Below are 19,032 nucleotides of genomic sequence, written 5' to 3' on the forward strand. Positions count from 1 at the left end.
AATTAAGGATATTGAGATGGAGAGATTATCCTGAATTATCTGGCTGGTCCCAATGTAGTCACAAGGGTCCTTATAAAAAGGAGGCAGAAGGGTCAGAGAAGGCAGTGAAAGAGAAATGAAGATTGACACAGCAAAAAGGAGATATGACAACAGATGCAGAAATTAAAGTGATGCAAGGAAGGGGCTATTAACCAAGGAATGAAGGTGGCCTTTAGAAGTTGGAAATGGCAAGGAGTTCAATTTTCCCCTAGAGCTTCCGGAAGGAATGCAGCCTTGATGACACCTTGATCTCAGGATTCCTGACCTTCGGAACTATAAGATAATAAATTTCTATTATTTTAAGCCACTAAGTTTATGGTAATTTGTTAGAGCAATAGGAAGTTATTGCAAGTGCAAACCTAGGACTGGAATTGCTGGGTAAAAGTAAGATATTTTAAATATAATTTCCATCCTGACTTCCCTTCTGTTGCAATTTCCTTCATGTTGCATGATGATGGTATGGCCATGGCCATTTCTGGGAACTGGCTAAAAAGAAGTTGCATGGGGATATCTTTACTATAGGATTACTAAAATATATTTATGTGGTTTTTAATCACTTCTGTGTTAACTTGTTGCTAGCTATCTGGTATAGAAATAGCTTCCAGAGTATAATATTTCCACTGTGCCAATTCACCTGACCATCATGACTGGTGCAGGACCAGAGGATGTACTGAGATATGAACACGCCCTTTGCTGCCTGATATGAGAAGTATGTAGATGGTGAAGAAGAAACAAAGCTTGAAATGTATGGGACCAGAAGTTTCCCCAAATTTGACAACATTCCTAATATTTTACAAGGTATATAACGAAAAGATGTAAAGCTGAAATAAATGTTTCTAAATTACTGATAATAAAAACCATTCTAGAAGAATGATTGGATTATTTTTCCATTATCTTCATAGAAAATGATGTTACAAAATGTTTGCCAAATGAAAAGGCTGTCAAGAGTATGAAGTCAAAATTAAGGAAAATATTATAGATGTATGCTATTACATAATTTCCTGGATTTTGTGTTGTTTACAGCCTTTGTCAGTTTTTCAAAATTGTATTTTATTAATTTTAATGTGTTATTTAAATTTGTATTTTTCTTTTTTCATTCTAAATAAATATTCACTTTTGTACTTAATCATATATTCATAATTTTGTAATTTTTTTAAAGAGGGTGTTCCTGATTAACAAAGTTTAAGTCCCATAAGATCACACTGGATCTTCTTCTGGGTATACCCTCAAAATAACCCAGAACTTGACTACTTCCTACAACCTCCACTGTTACTATCCCAATCCAGGGTACTATCATTTCTTTCCTAGGTTATCACAATAGCTCCCTAACTGGTCTCCCTGCTTCCACCTTGTTCCCTTTCCATTTATTCTCAACATGCCACTCAAAGTGATTCTGATAATGTAATGTAATGTAATGTAATGTGATGTAATGTAATGTAAACCAGACCATAATTCTACTTGTTCAAAACCTTTCAAAGGGCTTCCCATTTTACTCAGAATAAAAGCCAAAATCCTTCAAATGCCTTATAGGGCTCTAGACCTCTTCTTCCTTCCAATTCACTAATGTCCTTCTCCTCTTTGCCTCACTAATTCTACTTCAGTCATACTGACCTACTTGCTGTCTTGCTACCATCTCAGGTCTTTTTATGTGCTGCTGAGAACAATGTTCCACCCAGATTATTTGCATGGTTATTCACTCAAATGTCACCTTCTGAGTAAAGCTCTTCCTGGCCACCTTAACTAACTAACACCTCTCTACATCCCTCTCCCCATTCCCCTTTCCTTGCTTTATTTTTCCCCTCACTATTTTCACTGTCTTTTAGTTTGGGTTTGTTGTGATATCTGAAATCAAATAAGTTTTTTTCTATTATAATACATCCAGATATTACGACATCAGCATATAAGTGAGGAAGACTGAAGTTTGAAGTTTGGAATTTGGTTACTTTAAATACAGTTGTTACTGGGTTTTTTTTTTTTTTTTTTTCCATGATTCACAACCCTTATTGACAGTTCAAGAATATTCCTCTGGGTTTACTCCATGACTACACAATACTCCTATTTTCTTTGTAAAGTCTTGATTATAAAATTGAACTCTCACATAGTTTATCTTGGTTCCATCAGGGAACATTTCTTTTTCCTTTAATTTCTCTGGTAGAAATTGTTGACAGAATCACCAGGGCACTTGACTACACTAATATATATGCCGTTCTTAGAAAATTCCATTTATGGGAAGGCAAGCAGAGCTAATTAATTTCATTTGTAGTGCCAGCCATGATATTGCAGTAAAAGAAATGGCAAAGAGGGAAAACAACTTTCTTGGAAAAAAAAAAGATACAGAAGATGACTTATTTTGTTGCTAGGAAAGGGACAGTTTGAAAGCAAGAAAATGAGTTTATATTTATGTGCATGACAGTGGAGGTTGCTTATTAAAGCCCTAGGTCAACAGATGTTGCATTTATAAAAGTAGAGATCCCAACTTGTTCTTCCTTTGAAAGAAGTAATTATTTTTAGTCAGAAAATACAATTTAATTGAATGATTCCTCAAGGATTCCTTTCAAATTCCAGAGTTAGTAGGAATACAGTTTTTAAAATTCATTTATTTATTTATTTATTTATTGGTCTACAGTTTCAAATCTTGTGCTTTAAACAAAACCCATTTGGAAGTATGTTTCCAGGTGAATTGACATTAATACCTCAAAGTATAGTTAGTTATGGAATGACTGCATTTCAGATAAATGAAAGTATTCATTTCATTTCTACTATTGTTTAGTTTCAGTGAAAATTTTCCACTTAAAAATGTTCTATATTACATAGGCTTGCTTTTGATGATGACAGCTGTCTAAATAAATGAATAAGTGATTCATTCATTTATTCACTCAAAAACATGTATCAAGTACCAGTTGAGAGCTGGACACTCCGCTGGATGAAGGGAAAGCTTTCTGGAGAAAATGACGACAAAATTGAATCAGCAAAGACAAACTTTTTTTATCTATTGCATTGAGGACATTACTAATTTGCTGGCTTTTATGCTACTGTCTATTAATTTCAAACCCCCTCTTCTATACTCAACTTTGTGATTGTGGGACTAGAATTCTGCAAACCACATTTCTTTTTCGGCAGCTGCTTCCACATTAGGCCCTGCCAAAGGAAGTACTCAAGAGAGACTGGGAATCTGGAGGAGAAAGGATGGACTTGCTTTGTATTAGTTTCCTAGGACTTTAGTTACAAAATGCCACAAAGTGGGTGGCTTAAAACAAAGGGAATTTATTCTCCCACAATCCTAGAGGCTAGAAGTCCAAAATCAAGGTGTTGGCAGGATTGGTTCCTTCTGGAAGCCCTGAGAGAGAACTCTGTTCCATGCCTCTCTCCTAGATTCTGGTGGTTGCTGGCAATTCTGGATGTTCCTTGGCTTGCAGATGCACTACTCCAACCTCTGTGTCCATTGTCACATGGCATTCTCCTCTTTGTGTATCTGTGTCTCTGTGTCCAAATTTCCCTTTTCTTATAAGAACAACGGTAATATTGGATTTATGGATCACGCTACTTCAGTATGACTTTATCTTAACTTTGATTACTTCTGCAAAGACCCTTTTTCCAAATAGGGTTCCAGGTGCACATGAATTTTGGAGGACACTACTGAACCCAGGACATACTTCTGCCATTTACTTCCTGGTTCCATAAGCATCTCAATAGCAAAATTTCTTTGCCCTGGCAACACCACTAAACTTCAGTAACAGCAGTTGGTTCCAGTGTGCAGTTTTTCTACAATTCTAGAACAAGCTGCATTACACACACACACACACACACACACACACACACACACCCAGGAGATAGCCAATTAGTGCCCTTCCCTAGAGGTCTGAGCCCCAGCTTCAAGTTTTAATAATTCTGTATTAATAATTCTGTTTTAATAATTCTTCCTTTTGTCCCCCACCATAGGGGTGTTAGCTACTTCTTAGAGTTACTACCTCTGAGATACATCAATGTCCCCTTTGTGCCCTTTCTGTGACCTCTATTAACTATATGTATTAAATAATTGATACAGTTTCTATCTCCTGAAGGGAACCTTACTGATATAGAAGTTGAGACACCTTCAATAACTTTTAAAATGTTTCATTTCTCAAGTTCCCTCGATAAATTAATATCCTCTGGTAATAACTGTGAATATAAATGCAATCTATAGTCTCAGTTGTTTTATAAATGTGGGGAAATGCAGGAGTTAATAATGAGAGTATTCCAAATATTTTTTCTAAAGTGGAGTGGTCAGTCATGTGAGGACAAATTAGGTTTTATTATTTTGTACTTCCTTGTATGTTTTACTTGAAGAATAATTGCCAAAATTTGATTAGCAAGTGTGACCAACCTATGCTGTAACTGTTAATAAAAGAAATTCCTAGATATGAAAATACAGTGTTTGCCTCAGGTATACATGCACCCATGGTAATTTGGTAATTAAAAACCAGCACACCTTGGGCCAACTAGGGAGATCAAACCATTGAATCCATGCTTTTAGTAGATGTGTTTAATTTAATTCTTATCAATTTCAACTACAGTTTAAAACATTAGCATAATAAGTACTCAACTGTATCAAATTTCTATGAAAAAAACATTCATATTATTTACATGGCCTAAACAAGACATTCAAAACAATTATTGGCATTTCCTTTCCGTTCCATTGCTCAGAGTGTCTCCATTCCAGGAGTCTCTATTTATCTATTTGAATGTTCAGTTTGACTCTATAAATTAAAAGAAGTCAACAAAAACAATATTGAATATTGAGATAAAAATTGTTTATTGGGGTCTGTAGCTTTACTAAGTATTTAAAATGATGGTCTGGAGTGCAAAATATTTGTAAGCTTTTCTACAGAGAAATTTTATAGAATGTAGGTCTTCTGATAAAGTCCATGGATGGCTGAATCTATGAAATATTTTCATAAAGACTGATATAGTATCTAAAATACTAGAGAGTTAAAATGATACTACTGATTTCCTGATGATGTCTCTGAACTTTTAAATTCAATCCATCTCTGTATGGTGTTTAAAAAATTAATCTTTTTTTATCACATAGAAGTATTTTTCTTGCTTTGAAAATTTTATTGTTGTCATTTAAATATTTTGACTTTTAAAACCCATATTTCATTCTTTAATTCAGAAGTTTAGTAGTCTATAATTCAGAAATATTTCTGTTAGTAACTGATACACTAAACAGTTCAAAAAAGTTGAAAACCCTCTCAAAATGATATCACCATCATGCCTAAAATTCTGAAGAATGAATACTCTATAATTTTAGGTAGAGAGGTTGAAAGATTCCCTTTACGGATAAGAAATAAATATTTTAAAATTATCCTCTATTTAATTATTTTTATTTAAAAACTTAACAAAATAATTAATAAAAATAGCTAGTATTTCTTAAGCACTGATATCATAATCATATTCACATTTAACCTGGATTCCATCAAGAGAAACAGAGCAAATCTATAAACAGCAACATTTGAAGAGATAAGTACTGAGGATTTTCCAGAATTGGTAAATAACCTGAACCCACAGATAGAAGTAGTACACAAGCATAATGTATACAAATCTCACGAATGAGCATTGATTTTAAAAATCTCAAACAAAATAGTTTTAAAATGTCAAGTCAGATCTATTTCAGCGATGCAAAGGTTGTTTTACATTATAAACTCTATAAATATAATTCACAGCATTAACAGATTAAAGGAGAAAAATACGATCATCTCAATAAATATAGAAAAAAAGCATTTCGTACAATTGAGCATCTCTTGATGTTAAATGCTTTTAGTAATCCAGAAAAAGGAGGGGAAATCAAACACATTATACCTACAGAAAACAGTTAGAGCCTACTACCTTTGAAAAAAGTACATTTATAACTACAACAAAAAGATAAAGTAATTAGGAATAAACTATCCAAAAATGTGCAAAACCTTTTTTGGAAAAAATATAAAACTTCACTGAAAGACACTAAAATTGGCAAATAAATAAATGTGTCATGTTTGTGGATAAAAAGATTCAATATCATAAAAATGTTAATTTTCCCCAAATCAAATAGAGTCAATGCCTTTCCAATCAAATCCTAATGGTTTTTTTTTTAAATTTTCTTTTTGAGAAACTTAATAAGCTAATTCTAAAATTCATATGAAAAGTAAAATGTCATGTCCAGGTGCTCAAGTTGGGGAGACATGTCCTACTGCTTGCGCTAATTAAGACAGTGTGGTTTTGGTATTCAGTTAAACTGACCAATGAAGAAAGGAGAGCTTAAAAAAGTAAACTATGAATGTATAGAACCATATTTTGTTAGAGGTGGCACTCACATCCATGTGGAAAGGAAGGACTACTTAATAAATATTGTTTGGAAAACTGAAGATTTATTAAGGAAAAAATAATACTTCACACAATATAAAAATTAAGCCCAGATGGAAATAAACTTGACTATGAGCAACAAAACCTTCAAACTTTTAGAAGAAAACATATGAAAAATTTTTGACTTTGGAGAGGGAAAGGCTTCTTAAGAAATCACAAAATGGGTTAGGAAAAAAACACAATTTTATGCATTCGATTATATAACAATTAAGAAAATTTCAGTTCATCAAATGACACAGTGAAGAAAAAGATTCTCCAGAGACTGGTAAGAGATTATCTCTGGCCAACAAAGGACTAGCATGTAGAATATATAAAAGATCCCAGTAAGTCAACAACAAAAAGGCAACCAATACAAAAATGGCCAAAAATACATAAACAAGCATTTCACAGAGGAAGAAATATAAATCGCCACAAACAAATGGAAAAATCATCACTCTCACTGGAAATCACTGACATGCAAATTAAGGCCATATCAAGATGCCATTTTACAGCCATTTTATTGGCAAAAATAAGAATTCTGACAATATCAAGTTTTGTGAGGATGTGAAGCATGGGAATTCTTACACATTGCTGGTCAATGAGTATAAATCTTTTAGAAAAGAAAAACAGCATTAGTTTAAAAGTTGAACATGTGCATAACTTATGATCAGAAAATTCTACTACTAAATATATGCCCTAGAGAAGCTCTTGCACAAGTGCACTTAATAATAACTAATGTTCATAGGATCAATGTTTGTAACAACCAAAATAATGAACAAAAATGATTGTCCATGAAGAAAAGAATGGTTAAATTCATAGTGGTATAGCTATGTTTCTAGAAAGCTCAAGTGAAACAATATAATTTTTAGAGACACATACTAATGTGGAAAAACTATCCAACAAAACAAGGGACTGTGAAGCACAAGATTCAGGGCTGTAGTTACCACTGTGGATGAGGCGGAATGATGGGACTTGGAAAGAGACTACATGTAGCTGCAGCATGACTGGCAATGTTCTAGTTCATAAGACAATGGTGGTAGGCTCATGGGACCACATTTTATGATGCTCCTTAACATATAATCTTAACATATATATTACATTATTACATATATTAACATATATATAAACATTACATAAATAGTAATTACATGTATTATTTTATATGTACAAAATTTGATATAATAAAACATCAAGCCTCTTTGATTTTATATTTCCTCTTGCTTTGTGTTTTAATTCACTATTAATTTTTGTGGTTACTATTTAACAGTCTTCCTAATTAAGTTGCTGTGAAAGCTTTTAACTTACAATACCTGTAAGGAATCTCAGTATTTGAATTTGGTAACTATGCATTAATACAAAACAGAATGCACACCATAATTCCAATTTGGTAAATATCTCTATATAGGCACACATAACCAGTATGGATTATGTCACTTTTAAAGTAAAATTTCAAATCTCATTGCTTTGACCTCCCTCTCTTTAATAGCAGGATATCAGGATATCAGGGCCTCCTCTGGAAACCTCTGTTAGGGAACTCAGACACCTGTTAAGCGGCTAACACCCAGACCTTACCTATCTCCAGCTCCTTCTCTGGGGAAGTCATCAACACACACTATGTGGCCATCATCTGGCCATCCTTCAGCTTTCTGCTACCCCACCTCCTTTTCTATTGTGTCCAATTCCACAACCTGGCAGAGATGTTAAGTCTAACGAAAAGGCCCGGCCAGACCTCAAACCTGGAAACAGGTAACACACAGCCCCAGATGCTATGAGAACAGGAGTTCTCAGTGGCAGCCCCCCCCCCCCACCAAGGTGGATAAAGCCCACACTCAAACAGTATAGATTTGTCTCTCTTTTCTGGCACCAAGTGGGGCAAGCAGAGGTACCATCTATCGCCCCTCTCCTGGAACAGTTTTGTCCACCCTGGGAGAATGGCCATGATGGGACTTCTTCCCCTGCTCTTTTAGATTCCTTGGACTAGGCAAGTGTCAAGGAGATTTGCCCTTTCTGTACTCTTTTCCGTACAATAAAGGGATCACTTTCTGAAAGTTTCTGTTGTGCCCCGAATCTGTTCCTATCACGCACCATTGTAGCAACTCGCTCCACAGCCTTCTCCTCAGAAGTCTCTTCATGGGGAAGAGGGAAAGACAAAAAGGGACTCTCCCACATAATGGATGATGCTGCTCCAAGGGACCATGTTAATCCCTGCTTCCTCTCCCTGTCACTCATTATCACTCTGTTGTCACTGAGTTGCTGTCCATGCTGCTGCCTGCTTCCTTTGAATTCCTCAACTCTAAACCATTCTCAACCAGCCTCCTCTGGGCTGGGCTCCTCTCACTTTGTAGCTTATTGAAAAGCTATTTTCCTTCTCATGACTGACTCTTGATTTAGATTCCCTTGCAGAGTTGTGGGGCTCAGACACGTTCTTTATAAGACAACCCTTTCCTTTCCCGTCCAGGAAAGAGAGAAGAGGGGCAATGAGAGAGGCTGGGAGCTGGAAACTGGGACTGTATTGGGGATGATCAGTCACAGCTTCACACTGTTTCTAGATCCACCAATGCCACCATCCTCCAGGTTCTGCTATTCAATCCACTCTTCTTCTCACTCACAGTGATTTGCTTTTGGGGGCTCCGTTATTCCTTTCCCCTCTGGCAACTCATAGTTCAGATACATCTACATATATCTGAAACACATTCCTACCATAGGGCTTCTGGGCCCCATGACAATCAAAGACCTGTTATAGGGTTCTTGATTGTTCCATGACAGTCCTTGGTTATTCTGTGACAGAAGGCTGCTCTGCCCAGAATACACACAGGATCTTCAGGGTTGATGGGATCCAATTCTGCACATGAACCTAATAGTGTCCTATCTCTGACCTGGCTTCAAATAATACTCATTTATTATAAATAAAAAGAAAAGGATGGGGAGGAAATACCACAAAGTATTAATAATGGTTATATTTGGGGGTGGGATTATGGATGACTTTTATCTTTTTAATGCTTCTTTAATTTTCTAAATTTTATAAATAAACATTTATTAATTTTATATTCAGAAAAATAAACCATGAAAGAAATAGAACTTTTTTTAAACCCCAAACCTTCAAGAACCTATTATGCTCCCAGAAATTTGTCTGATCTATTCTGTTAATTTTGCAATTAGAAACACAAGATAATTCCTTTAGTTTAGAACTTTTCATTACTACAAAAGCATCTATAAGTAGATATTTCTACTTCAAACTTCATTTGAGATATTTCCTGTTTCTCAAGCAAGCAAATTTCTGTTCTCACTGGGCTTTCATATTCTGTTTTCTCAGCCATCTACTCTCCACATTTATCTCTTTTCCATGTCACACAAAATGAATAATCTAAGAATAATCACCTTGGTGTCAATATCTAGCTCCAGAATGGAATGTGAACTCCTATCTCCCACATGGTTTCTAGGAGGCTCTTATCAGAGCAAATTATCTCATTTTCTCATTAAAAGTTGTTACTGTCAGGGAAACGACAGCCAGTTCTCCATGTATGACTAATAACAACCAGATATTTGATTAAAAGTAAATAACATTAGAAAAGTGAAGTTCTATAATTACATACCCCAAATAACTGAGTATTATCAAATAATTCTCCTAGGCAATTACAAAACAATAAAGAAAGAGATTATTTTGTGACAAGCAAGGAGTAATAGGAGTTCAAACTAATAAAAACTGTTTCTGTTTAGACGATATCTTAGATACCATAAAGTGTACGTTAAAACAAACATTTGAAATTTACTTCTAGTGAGTCTATTTTAAAATAAATAAACATCTTTTATGCATCTTTGTTGACCCAATTCTTTACAGAAAAATATGGATTCATAAACTATTCATATGAAAGATTTGCAAAATGATACACCTGACAGAATTGAAATTCATTGAAACATAAACTGAGTATTTATTATAGGTTCTCTTGCACGAAATGCTCTCAACAAGACTATGAGATGGATGGGATTTATATTCTTATTTTACTGAGGAGGAAGTTGAAGTTAGAGAATAAAGTTACAGGCCCATAGGCACCCAGCTAGCCAGAGGTAGAGAAAAGAATCAAATCTCAGTTTGTCTGAATCCACTGTCCATGTTCTTTCAAGCCACAACTTTTAATGGAAGCATGGAGAGATCCTAACTCCTAACTAACTAATTTTAAAGCTATAAGTATAAACTTTGTTTTGCTATAGTTATTTATCATTGCATCCATTCTCTCCAACTGCGTTAATAAATATCTCCTTTACAAAGCCAGAGGTGCATTAGACTGTGTTGAGGGGAGCAGGGAAAGTACTTTTGCCCTAATATCTATGTTGAGGCTGCCCTGCAAATTGCCCTATGAGATTGGGTGCATTCAAGTTAGAATAGACTTGGTAACACAATGTGGTTAAGTTGAGGGAGGCTCTAAAGTTTACCTATACTGATTCTCTTTCAGTTTGCTCATAACATGGACTCAAAGTCAGCAGACTGGCTGTGGGGCCACTATTGGGGTTATGGCTGGCAAGGTACTGCACAACAGAAGCTGGGGTTGGACAGTCAAGTCTGCAGCCAGTGAGAGCTGAGTGGTGGCAATGTCAGTAAGAGGAAGATGGTCAATGCTCTTGTGGAACATTGGCCAAGCTGCAATAATTGACCACAGATTCAGAATAGTAGATTCAATATAGGAGGCAGCATCAGCTGCAGACATCAGCCTAGAGGACAGCAAGTGCTGCCAGCACACTTCTGAAAACCTGTATGAGGCCAGGAGTCCTTTCCCCTATTCCATAAAAGCAGTCCTTTGCATATATCCAAATTCCATTTTAGGGAGAGAAGCAGCAAGAGGGGAGAGGCTATACGAAACACTGAGAATTTTTATGCAAGGAAGATAAACACAGTCTAAAGGCACTGTGTAACTTCTTAAATAAGATTAGATTTTTAATCACAGAAGAAAAAATAGTTTTTACCCTTAATAAGCAGCTGACAGAGGATAGATAATAATCAGATTAGCTATGGTCAAAGTAAAACAAGTTACTTTTCTTTGCATTTTCAAGATGTAGTATGAGTTAAACCCTGGGATCCCTATACAATAGCATTTACTAAGAGTCGTACATGCATTTTCTTATTTAATTCTCACACAAGCCCTGTAAGGGAGGAACCATTATAATCCCCATATTATAGAACAGAAAATAAAGCTTAGAGACAGAAGTGACTTGCACAAGGTCCCACAGCAACACAGCTGGGATATAAATACTTATTCCTTAATTAAATGTTTTAATTTAAAACTATGCCAAATACATTTTACATGAATCACATTTTTGAAATCTGAAGATGCTAAATGCTTATTCCTTAATTAAATGTTTTAATTTAAAACTATGCCAAATACATTTTATATGAATCACATTTTTGAAATCTGAAGATGCTTAAGTGGACGATTTCTGAATTTTAAAAGTTGCATCCACTTGTAAAGGGGTATTTGCTTTCTAACTTGCATTTCAGATTTTGGTCTTCAGACAAATTTTAGAGAAAACATAAGTCTGAAAGAACAGTCAGTATTCTACCAATACCACCAACAGTGAAGTAGTATTATGTGTTCACTAGAAAGACCCGTTTAATACAATTGGAAGTAGAATGCCATCGGCAACACACTTCACCCATGCTATGTCACTAAGTAGACTCCAAGGCAGAAATCTTCAAGGCATAGACTTTGGAGTTAATCAAGTCTCAATTTAGATCCCTTATCAGACAGCCACTTAATAGCTATGCTTTTGAGTTTGTTTCCATAAAGTCAAAATGGAAACATGCCAGATTAGAATTAAATGAGATAGCATATGTAACACACTTATCCTGGTGCCTGCTACACAACTGGTCTTCAAAACTGGCAACATGCATCTGCCTATTCCACTTTTATTAGTGGATCCTAAAATTATCCAGTTCTCTGCCGCTCACTCTAGAGTCATATAATTCCTTTAACTCTCAGATTTTATTTTAGTTTTTATACTTAGCAAATGCAGATGTACACTCAATGATTTAATACCTGTGGTTGCAAAGACAGAGCAAAAGAAATAATCTCCTGTGGTATACTTTTAAAATTTAGAAAACGCATTTGCTTACCAGCTCACTGAATTCATTATTGCCTAGGTCAAGTCTTTCCAACTGGGCCAGTTTGTGCATTGACCTATAACAGACAGAGAAAAATACTACTGTGAGGCAGCGCATGACACATTGTTCCAAAAGACATTGCATCTACCCCCTGTCAGATTTACTTGTATGTGCTGTGCACAATAACTGGGGAGTTATTTAGCAAAAAGTAAACTGAAAATACACAGAAATGTAAGCAAACTGCCACTTGAAAACTTTTAGTAACTTACCAAGATCTTTAGCATTTTCTCCCAAATGCCAATCCATGGTTGGGATACAGGACTAGCTGCTTAACAAAAACTTGGGAAGCTTGTAAAATATTTACAACAGTAGGAGGTATAGGGTGGAACTCCATAATCTATATTTTTAAGAATCACCACAGGTTTGGGAACCAGTGGATGAACCCAATTCTTAACAAAATATTTTAAAATTCCATAATACAGCCACAATTTCAGCATCAGCCTGACATTTACTGCTCCCTAAATGAACTTCTGTTATAGACAGATTGTTGTACACATTGTCTCCTAAACATATTGGCTTGAAGGCTGCTACAGCTCCTAACAACTGCAAAACCTTGGGCAAGAGTGGTGCCAAAGGTTAGGGGTAACCCCATTACACCCCAGATGTAACAACATTCCTCAAGCCACTCTCAAGTAAACAGATGCATAAGAAAACATAGGCTTTTTAATCTCAAGTTTTTAATCCCCCCCATTTATTAGAGTACTGTCCCTAAGTTCTGCCTTTACAGAAATTCTGGAGGCATCACTACTCAAATCTTAGGAATTTTAGTTTCTTCATCTTTAAAATGGATGCAGTGATTATCTTACAGGGTTTCATGAACACTAAATGAAACACTATTGCAACCCAGACACTGCCACGCACTTCAAAATGCAAAATATGTGTTCCTTTCTTCACTCAGCAAGTACTATTGAGACAATCTTCTGGGATCTGAGGTACAGCAGTGAACAGAACAGACAAAAATTCCTGCCTAAAGGGAATTTACATTCTAGGGGGCAGGGGAAAGAATGACAAAATAACCAAATTAAATTAAATAATGTGTTAGAAGTTTATCAGTGCTGTAGATAAAAATTAAGCAGAGGAGATGGATAAGGAGAAATCATAGAGAGGGTTTGCAATTTTTAATAGGGTTATCAGGAAAGGTCTCACTGAAATTTGAGCCAAGGCTTGAAGGAAATGAAGGAGCATGTTAGTGCCAAGTCTCTAAGGCTTGTTTGAAGACATCATAGGAGGCCAACACGGCTGATGTAGACTGAGGGAGAGAGAGAGAAAGAGTAATAGGAGATGATGTAACGGGGAGTTAGAGAATGTAGGGCCTTAAAGCCCAATGTAGAGACTTCAGCTTTGATTCTGAGTAACATGTAGAGTTACTGCTGTCTTGCAAATAGACTCAGAAGGACAAGGGTGGAAGCAGGGTGATCAAATAGGAGGCTAATGTAGCAATCCACACGAGAGATGACAGTGGTTTGTAACAGGGTGGTGGTGATGGAGGTGGTGAGAAGTGGTTGGATTCTGATTATGTTCAAAATACATTAAAATTTGGAACAAATGTTTTGCTGATGGACTGGCTGTGAGGAATGAGAGAAAATAGAGTCAAGTGTGACTAAAAGTGTGTTTTGGCTGAGCAATTAGAAGAATGAAGTTGCCACTGATGATGGAAAAGACAGGGTGGAGCAGGATTTGGGGTACACCAGAGATTCAGTTTTAGAAATCATCTAGTTGAGCAAAGTAGAGCCATCAAGCAGGCAGTTGTTTATACAAGTCTGGGATTCAGGGATGAGGTCCAGGCAAGATACATAATTTGAGTTTGGCCAATATAGCAGTGGTATATAAAGTTTTCAGAGTATGAGATCAACAAGTGAATGAATGTGAATAGATAAGAGATTAGGTAGATGGGGAGATGAGGATGAGCCAATAAAGAAGACTGAATGTACAGGGACACAGAAGAAAAACCAAAAGAATATGAAGTCCAGGAAGCCAAGTGGAGAAGGTGTTTCAAAGTGGAGGAAGTGAAACACTGTGACAAGCTGCCAATAATTCCGAGAGCTTGTCACTGAATTTTACAACATGGTGACTTTAAGAGGAGCAGTTTTCTATATTTTAAGCCTTTGTTAATCCTATTCTTCCTTCAAAATGCCTTTTCCCATTCATCTCTCACTATCATTCATTCAGTTAACATATATATATTGATTCTTTGTTATTTCCCAAGTTTTAGGATTATCAAGATGAAAGTTGTGTTCTTAGTCTCAAGTAGCTCATATTTATGAAAGAAATTGCTAAAAGAATAGACAATTTCTACCAAATAGGGTAAATGCTATAGAAAATATATATGTAGGCTTCCAGAGAGCACAGAGGAGAAGTGCTTTTCCAGACTCAGGAATTGGGAGATAGAATAGAATCCTTATTGAAAACTTCACTTTGGAGCACCTGATGAAGTTATAAGGTCAGAGAAGAAATATCAAAGGTGTGGTATTGAAAAAAACTATGGACTATTCAAGGAACTGCAGGTTAGTAAGAATGGCAAGAAGCAAGAATCAGCAAGAAATAGTAAGAATTTTTTTAAAGTGTAATAAATAGTAAGAAATAAAAAAAAGAATAAGAAATAATATGTAGGCAACGGCCAAATCATATACAAAGCCAAGAAGTTTGAATTTTGGCTTGAAGGCAATAAGAGGCCTTTAAGATTTTGGTAGGAAAGAGATACCAGATTTGTATTTTAGAGAGCTCACTTTAGTGGCTTGGAATGGTGCTGAAAGTGGAGAGAGCATGTGCTACCAAAGATAACAAACTGATGGGAAATCTAGATGGGATATAACAGGGTCAGAAATAAGGCAATGGCAAGATGTATGACATGGTGGCAGATATGAGAGACGCATTGGAGACTGAGAATGACTTAACTGGATGTGGGAGGTAAGGAGAGGAAGGAATTAAAGATAGTTCTGTTTTAAGTAGCAATGGGGAATATTGGAATGGAATAAATCTAGGGTAGAGGTCGGTTGCATGCAATGTATTCTATTTTAAATACTACATTGATTTTGAGGAGAATGTGAGATACCATACTGGGGTAAAATGTGTATATGTGTGTGGAGTGTTACTGGAGCTCAGATAAACATTTGCTTTCTTTTCCATGATTTACTTGGTATTTACCACACACTTTCTTAAATTGCTAATTTTTTCATATGTATGTGCTCCTTTTCCCACTCAGATTTTAAAATATGTTTTGAGGTTCCCATGAGGGTTGTGTGGGACCATGAGCAGTCCAAAAAATGTTGTAAAACCTCTTCCAGCATCGTAAGAACACCTGCCTCACTTCCTGCCAAATCCACACACTGGATAGGTGCTTCTAGGGGAAGGGGTGGTAGTGGCAGGACTCCATGAAGAAAGAGTTTTTCTAACCTGGGAATATGGGAATAGGAAGGAGTGGCAGAGTCTATCTCAAACCAGGCTCCACTTGCAGATGGCAGGATTGTAATGAGAGAAATTGCTTGGAAGCCCAACAAGCAAACAAAGAGTAGTCAAATCTTGAGAGCCAGTGAAGGACCTGGTGGCCAAGCTGGCAAGTACGTGAGAAAAGATGACTAGCAGCAGTGCCACCTGCATTTGAATTGACCATGTAGCCTCAGGCAACAAGTATCCCAGTGAGAACCACGATGAGCTGAAGGCCAGAATCTCTTCCACAACATCTTGATTTCTATAAATTCTGCAGTTCTCACTAATCCCCGGGGAAGGTAGCATATCATATAAAACTGAGAATAGTTTTCTTTCTTTCTTTCTTTTTTGCCAATCCCAGTGTTTGAGGACCAAGACAGAATTAATTTTATTAAATGAAGAAATAAGTGATATACCTAAGTGTTAAAGAAATAAGTGATATCTTATACCTAAGTGTTTCAAAGCAAATTTTATTAGTTATGAGTTACCTTTCTTCTATATATTAGTTATCTCTTAAATCATCCCTTGTGTGATAAGATTTCCAGATCTCTAAACACCACGGTCACCCTACTTTAGACCTATTTAAAATTTGTCTCTTTAAAAACAAGGCAGCACTCAGAATCAAACACTACTTTCTAGATGTGGTTTGACCAAGACAATATGTAAAGGAAATATTATTTCTTATTTCTGTTACCGTAGTTTAAGTTTTATTCCTTTTGTGGGGGAGGATGGGAGGGACCCTCTATGCCACCTCTAAGCTTTTTTTCTTTTCCCATTCTAGTCTTGGGCTGCTGCTTTTTTGGAAAGCTTTTGTTAGTAAATTCATACCTAGAAATGATATTTTTAAATTTATAAATTTATAACATAGCTTCCAACAATTCCTGCTGTCATTCTTTTGAATGGACATTTTTCCTTTTGCTTGCTCTGAAATAAGAAAAAAGAAAGCTTTCCTATGGGGTTCTCCAAACTATTTCCTGAAGTTTATTCAAGTTCTCTTTCTTAAAATACCTTTTGGTCCATCATAATTTTACCTTTTTACTTTTATGATCTAAGTTCCCACCAATTTTTAATTACTGTTATCAAAGTTTCATTCCATCATTACGTTCTTCCGTTTTTGAGGTTGTCTTTCCAACATGATTTCTTAACACTTTATATTTTTAAAAGTATTGCATTCTTATTTCTGTCTTTGAAGATGTCATTCCAATATGTTTCTTTCATTTTACACCTCTAAAATTGACTGTATCCACTTACCTACAAAATTTTAGACAGTCTGAATATAGCCTCTTCCTTTTCTTGTTCATGTGCTGGTTACTAAACTATAATCATTCTGTCAAATTGTGCAAAAAAAATGTTCCTTTTAGATGAATATATGTAACAGGTTTTTAATTTCATCAGGATGCACATAAGTAATACTTTGTCAGAAAAATAAAATAGAACTTGTATTTTTATGTTACTAATGTTCTTTATGAATACTCACTCCTTCACTTAAATAGTTTGTACTTCCTTATGGCATGCACCACATTAGGCTGGAGTTATAAAGATTTCTGGGATGCAGGGATCCCCAACCTCAGCACTGTTGACATTTTGGGTGGTTAATTCTTTGAGTTAGGGAGTTATCCTGTGCATTTCAGAATGTTTAGCACAGTCTACACAGTCTCTACTCTGAAGGACTCATTTTCTAAGTGGGAATGACCTTTAAATGAACAATTACTTCATAGGGTGATAAACACTAGGATAAAAATATGTAAAGATTGCCATAGGAGCTCAGAAGAGGGAACAGCTAACAATTCAGCAATTAGGGAAAGCTTCAAAAAAAGGTGACATTTGGGTCAGGTTTTGTGCGGATTATATGTATTTGCACATGTGAAAAGGAACAATGAAAATATTAAAAGAGGACTTCTGAAGTTGAGATTTCTCTGACATTGTGGATGAAATCCAAAATATTAACACATATCCTTAAAGGATGTAAAAGATTTTGGTCCAAAGTGAAGAAATTCTAAAGATTCCCATTGAAGGAGGCTATAATCATGGGCACTGTAGGATATTTAGCAGGATCCTGGACTCTACCTATCAGATTCCAGTAGTACCCCATCAGTTGTCACAACCAAAATGCCTACAGACATTTTCCCTGGGGAGGGTGGGGGATGCTGGTGAGGTAAAACAGGCTCCGGTTGAGAAAACTATGCTAGAGGAACATGTCCAGGTAAGAATCTTATTTCCATCGGTCTACAATTTTACTCTACTAGGTGTGTTTCCAGGTCGCCTGGTCTTTCGCTATTCAAGTTAGCCTGCTTGAGGGGTATACTCGTTCGGCTCTGCTCCTTCTTCCTTATAGTAAGCACATGTGGGTCTGGGGCCTATTTTCTGACCTCTACATGGGAGTCCAACTGGTTTGATTCCCCTTGCAATTGGCTGGCCTTGAGGACACGATCACCACCACAGGTTAAGGAGCAAATATTAAGACTGGTAGCAGGTTCTCCATCAGTAATGCTGACTATTTGATTTTTATCTGTCTGAACCAAATATCTTACTGATTATTTAAATGCTCTTATAAATTCACATAGTTATTTGAATGAGTGAGTTCTAACAATATTGGTTATGTTAAATAATATTTACCAACCTATGGCCACATTATATCTGTAAAATTTGCGCAAATGTGCAAAATTTCTATGATTTTTACTGTTAATGCTACTGCTTCTCCTGCCTGGAATGTTCTGCCTGGAAATCTTCTCACAGCTGGTTCCTTTTCCTCATTTTGACTCAAATGTTACCTCCTCAGATAGTCCATTCCCCACCAATCAAAATAAAGTAGTCCTTCCCCTATCATTTTATATATTACTATATATTACCCTGTTTATTTTCTTCTTAACACTTACCACAGACATTATCTTGGTTTTCATTTGTTTGTTTGCTAATTGTTTGTCTTCCCCTGCTAGATTTAAGTTCCATGACGGCACTTGCCAGCAGTATTCCAGCACAGCTTTCTAAACTATGTACAAATGAAGATATTCATACACGCATGAATGAATGATTTTTTTTTTTTTACCAGTGAGAAG

At 35.9% G+C, this 19,032-nt stretch overlaps 1 protein-coding gene across 7 annotated transcripts in view; it reads right to left on the minus strand.

The window, feature by feature from the left end:
- LRRC7 (leucine rich repeat containing 7) overlaps positions 1-19,032 on the minus strand; it is a 618,288-nt gene that overhangs the window by 211,308 nt on the left and 387,948 nt on the right. For all 7 annotated transcript variants that reach the window (XR_005215335.1, XM_037826923.1, XM_037826929.1 and 4 more), the window contains exon 8: positions 12,503-12,566. Coding sequence is in view for 6 of the 7 variants with exons in the window: in XM_037826923.1 (XP_037682851.1) it covers positions 12,503-12,566 (64 nt within the window). In the remaining variant the exon portion in view is untranslated. The remainder of the gene's footprint in view (positions 1-12,502; positions 12,567-19,032) is intronic.

Source organism: Choloepus didactylus, chromosome 2, assembly GCF_015220235.1.
Source record: "Choloepus didactylus isolate mChoDid1 chromosome 2, mChoDid1.pri, whole genome shotgun sequence".
Classification (NCBI taxonomy): domain Eukaryota; kingdom Metazoa; phylum Chordata; class Mammalia; order Pilosa; family Megalonychidae; genus Choloepus; species Choloepus didactylus.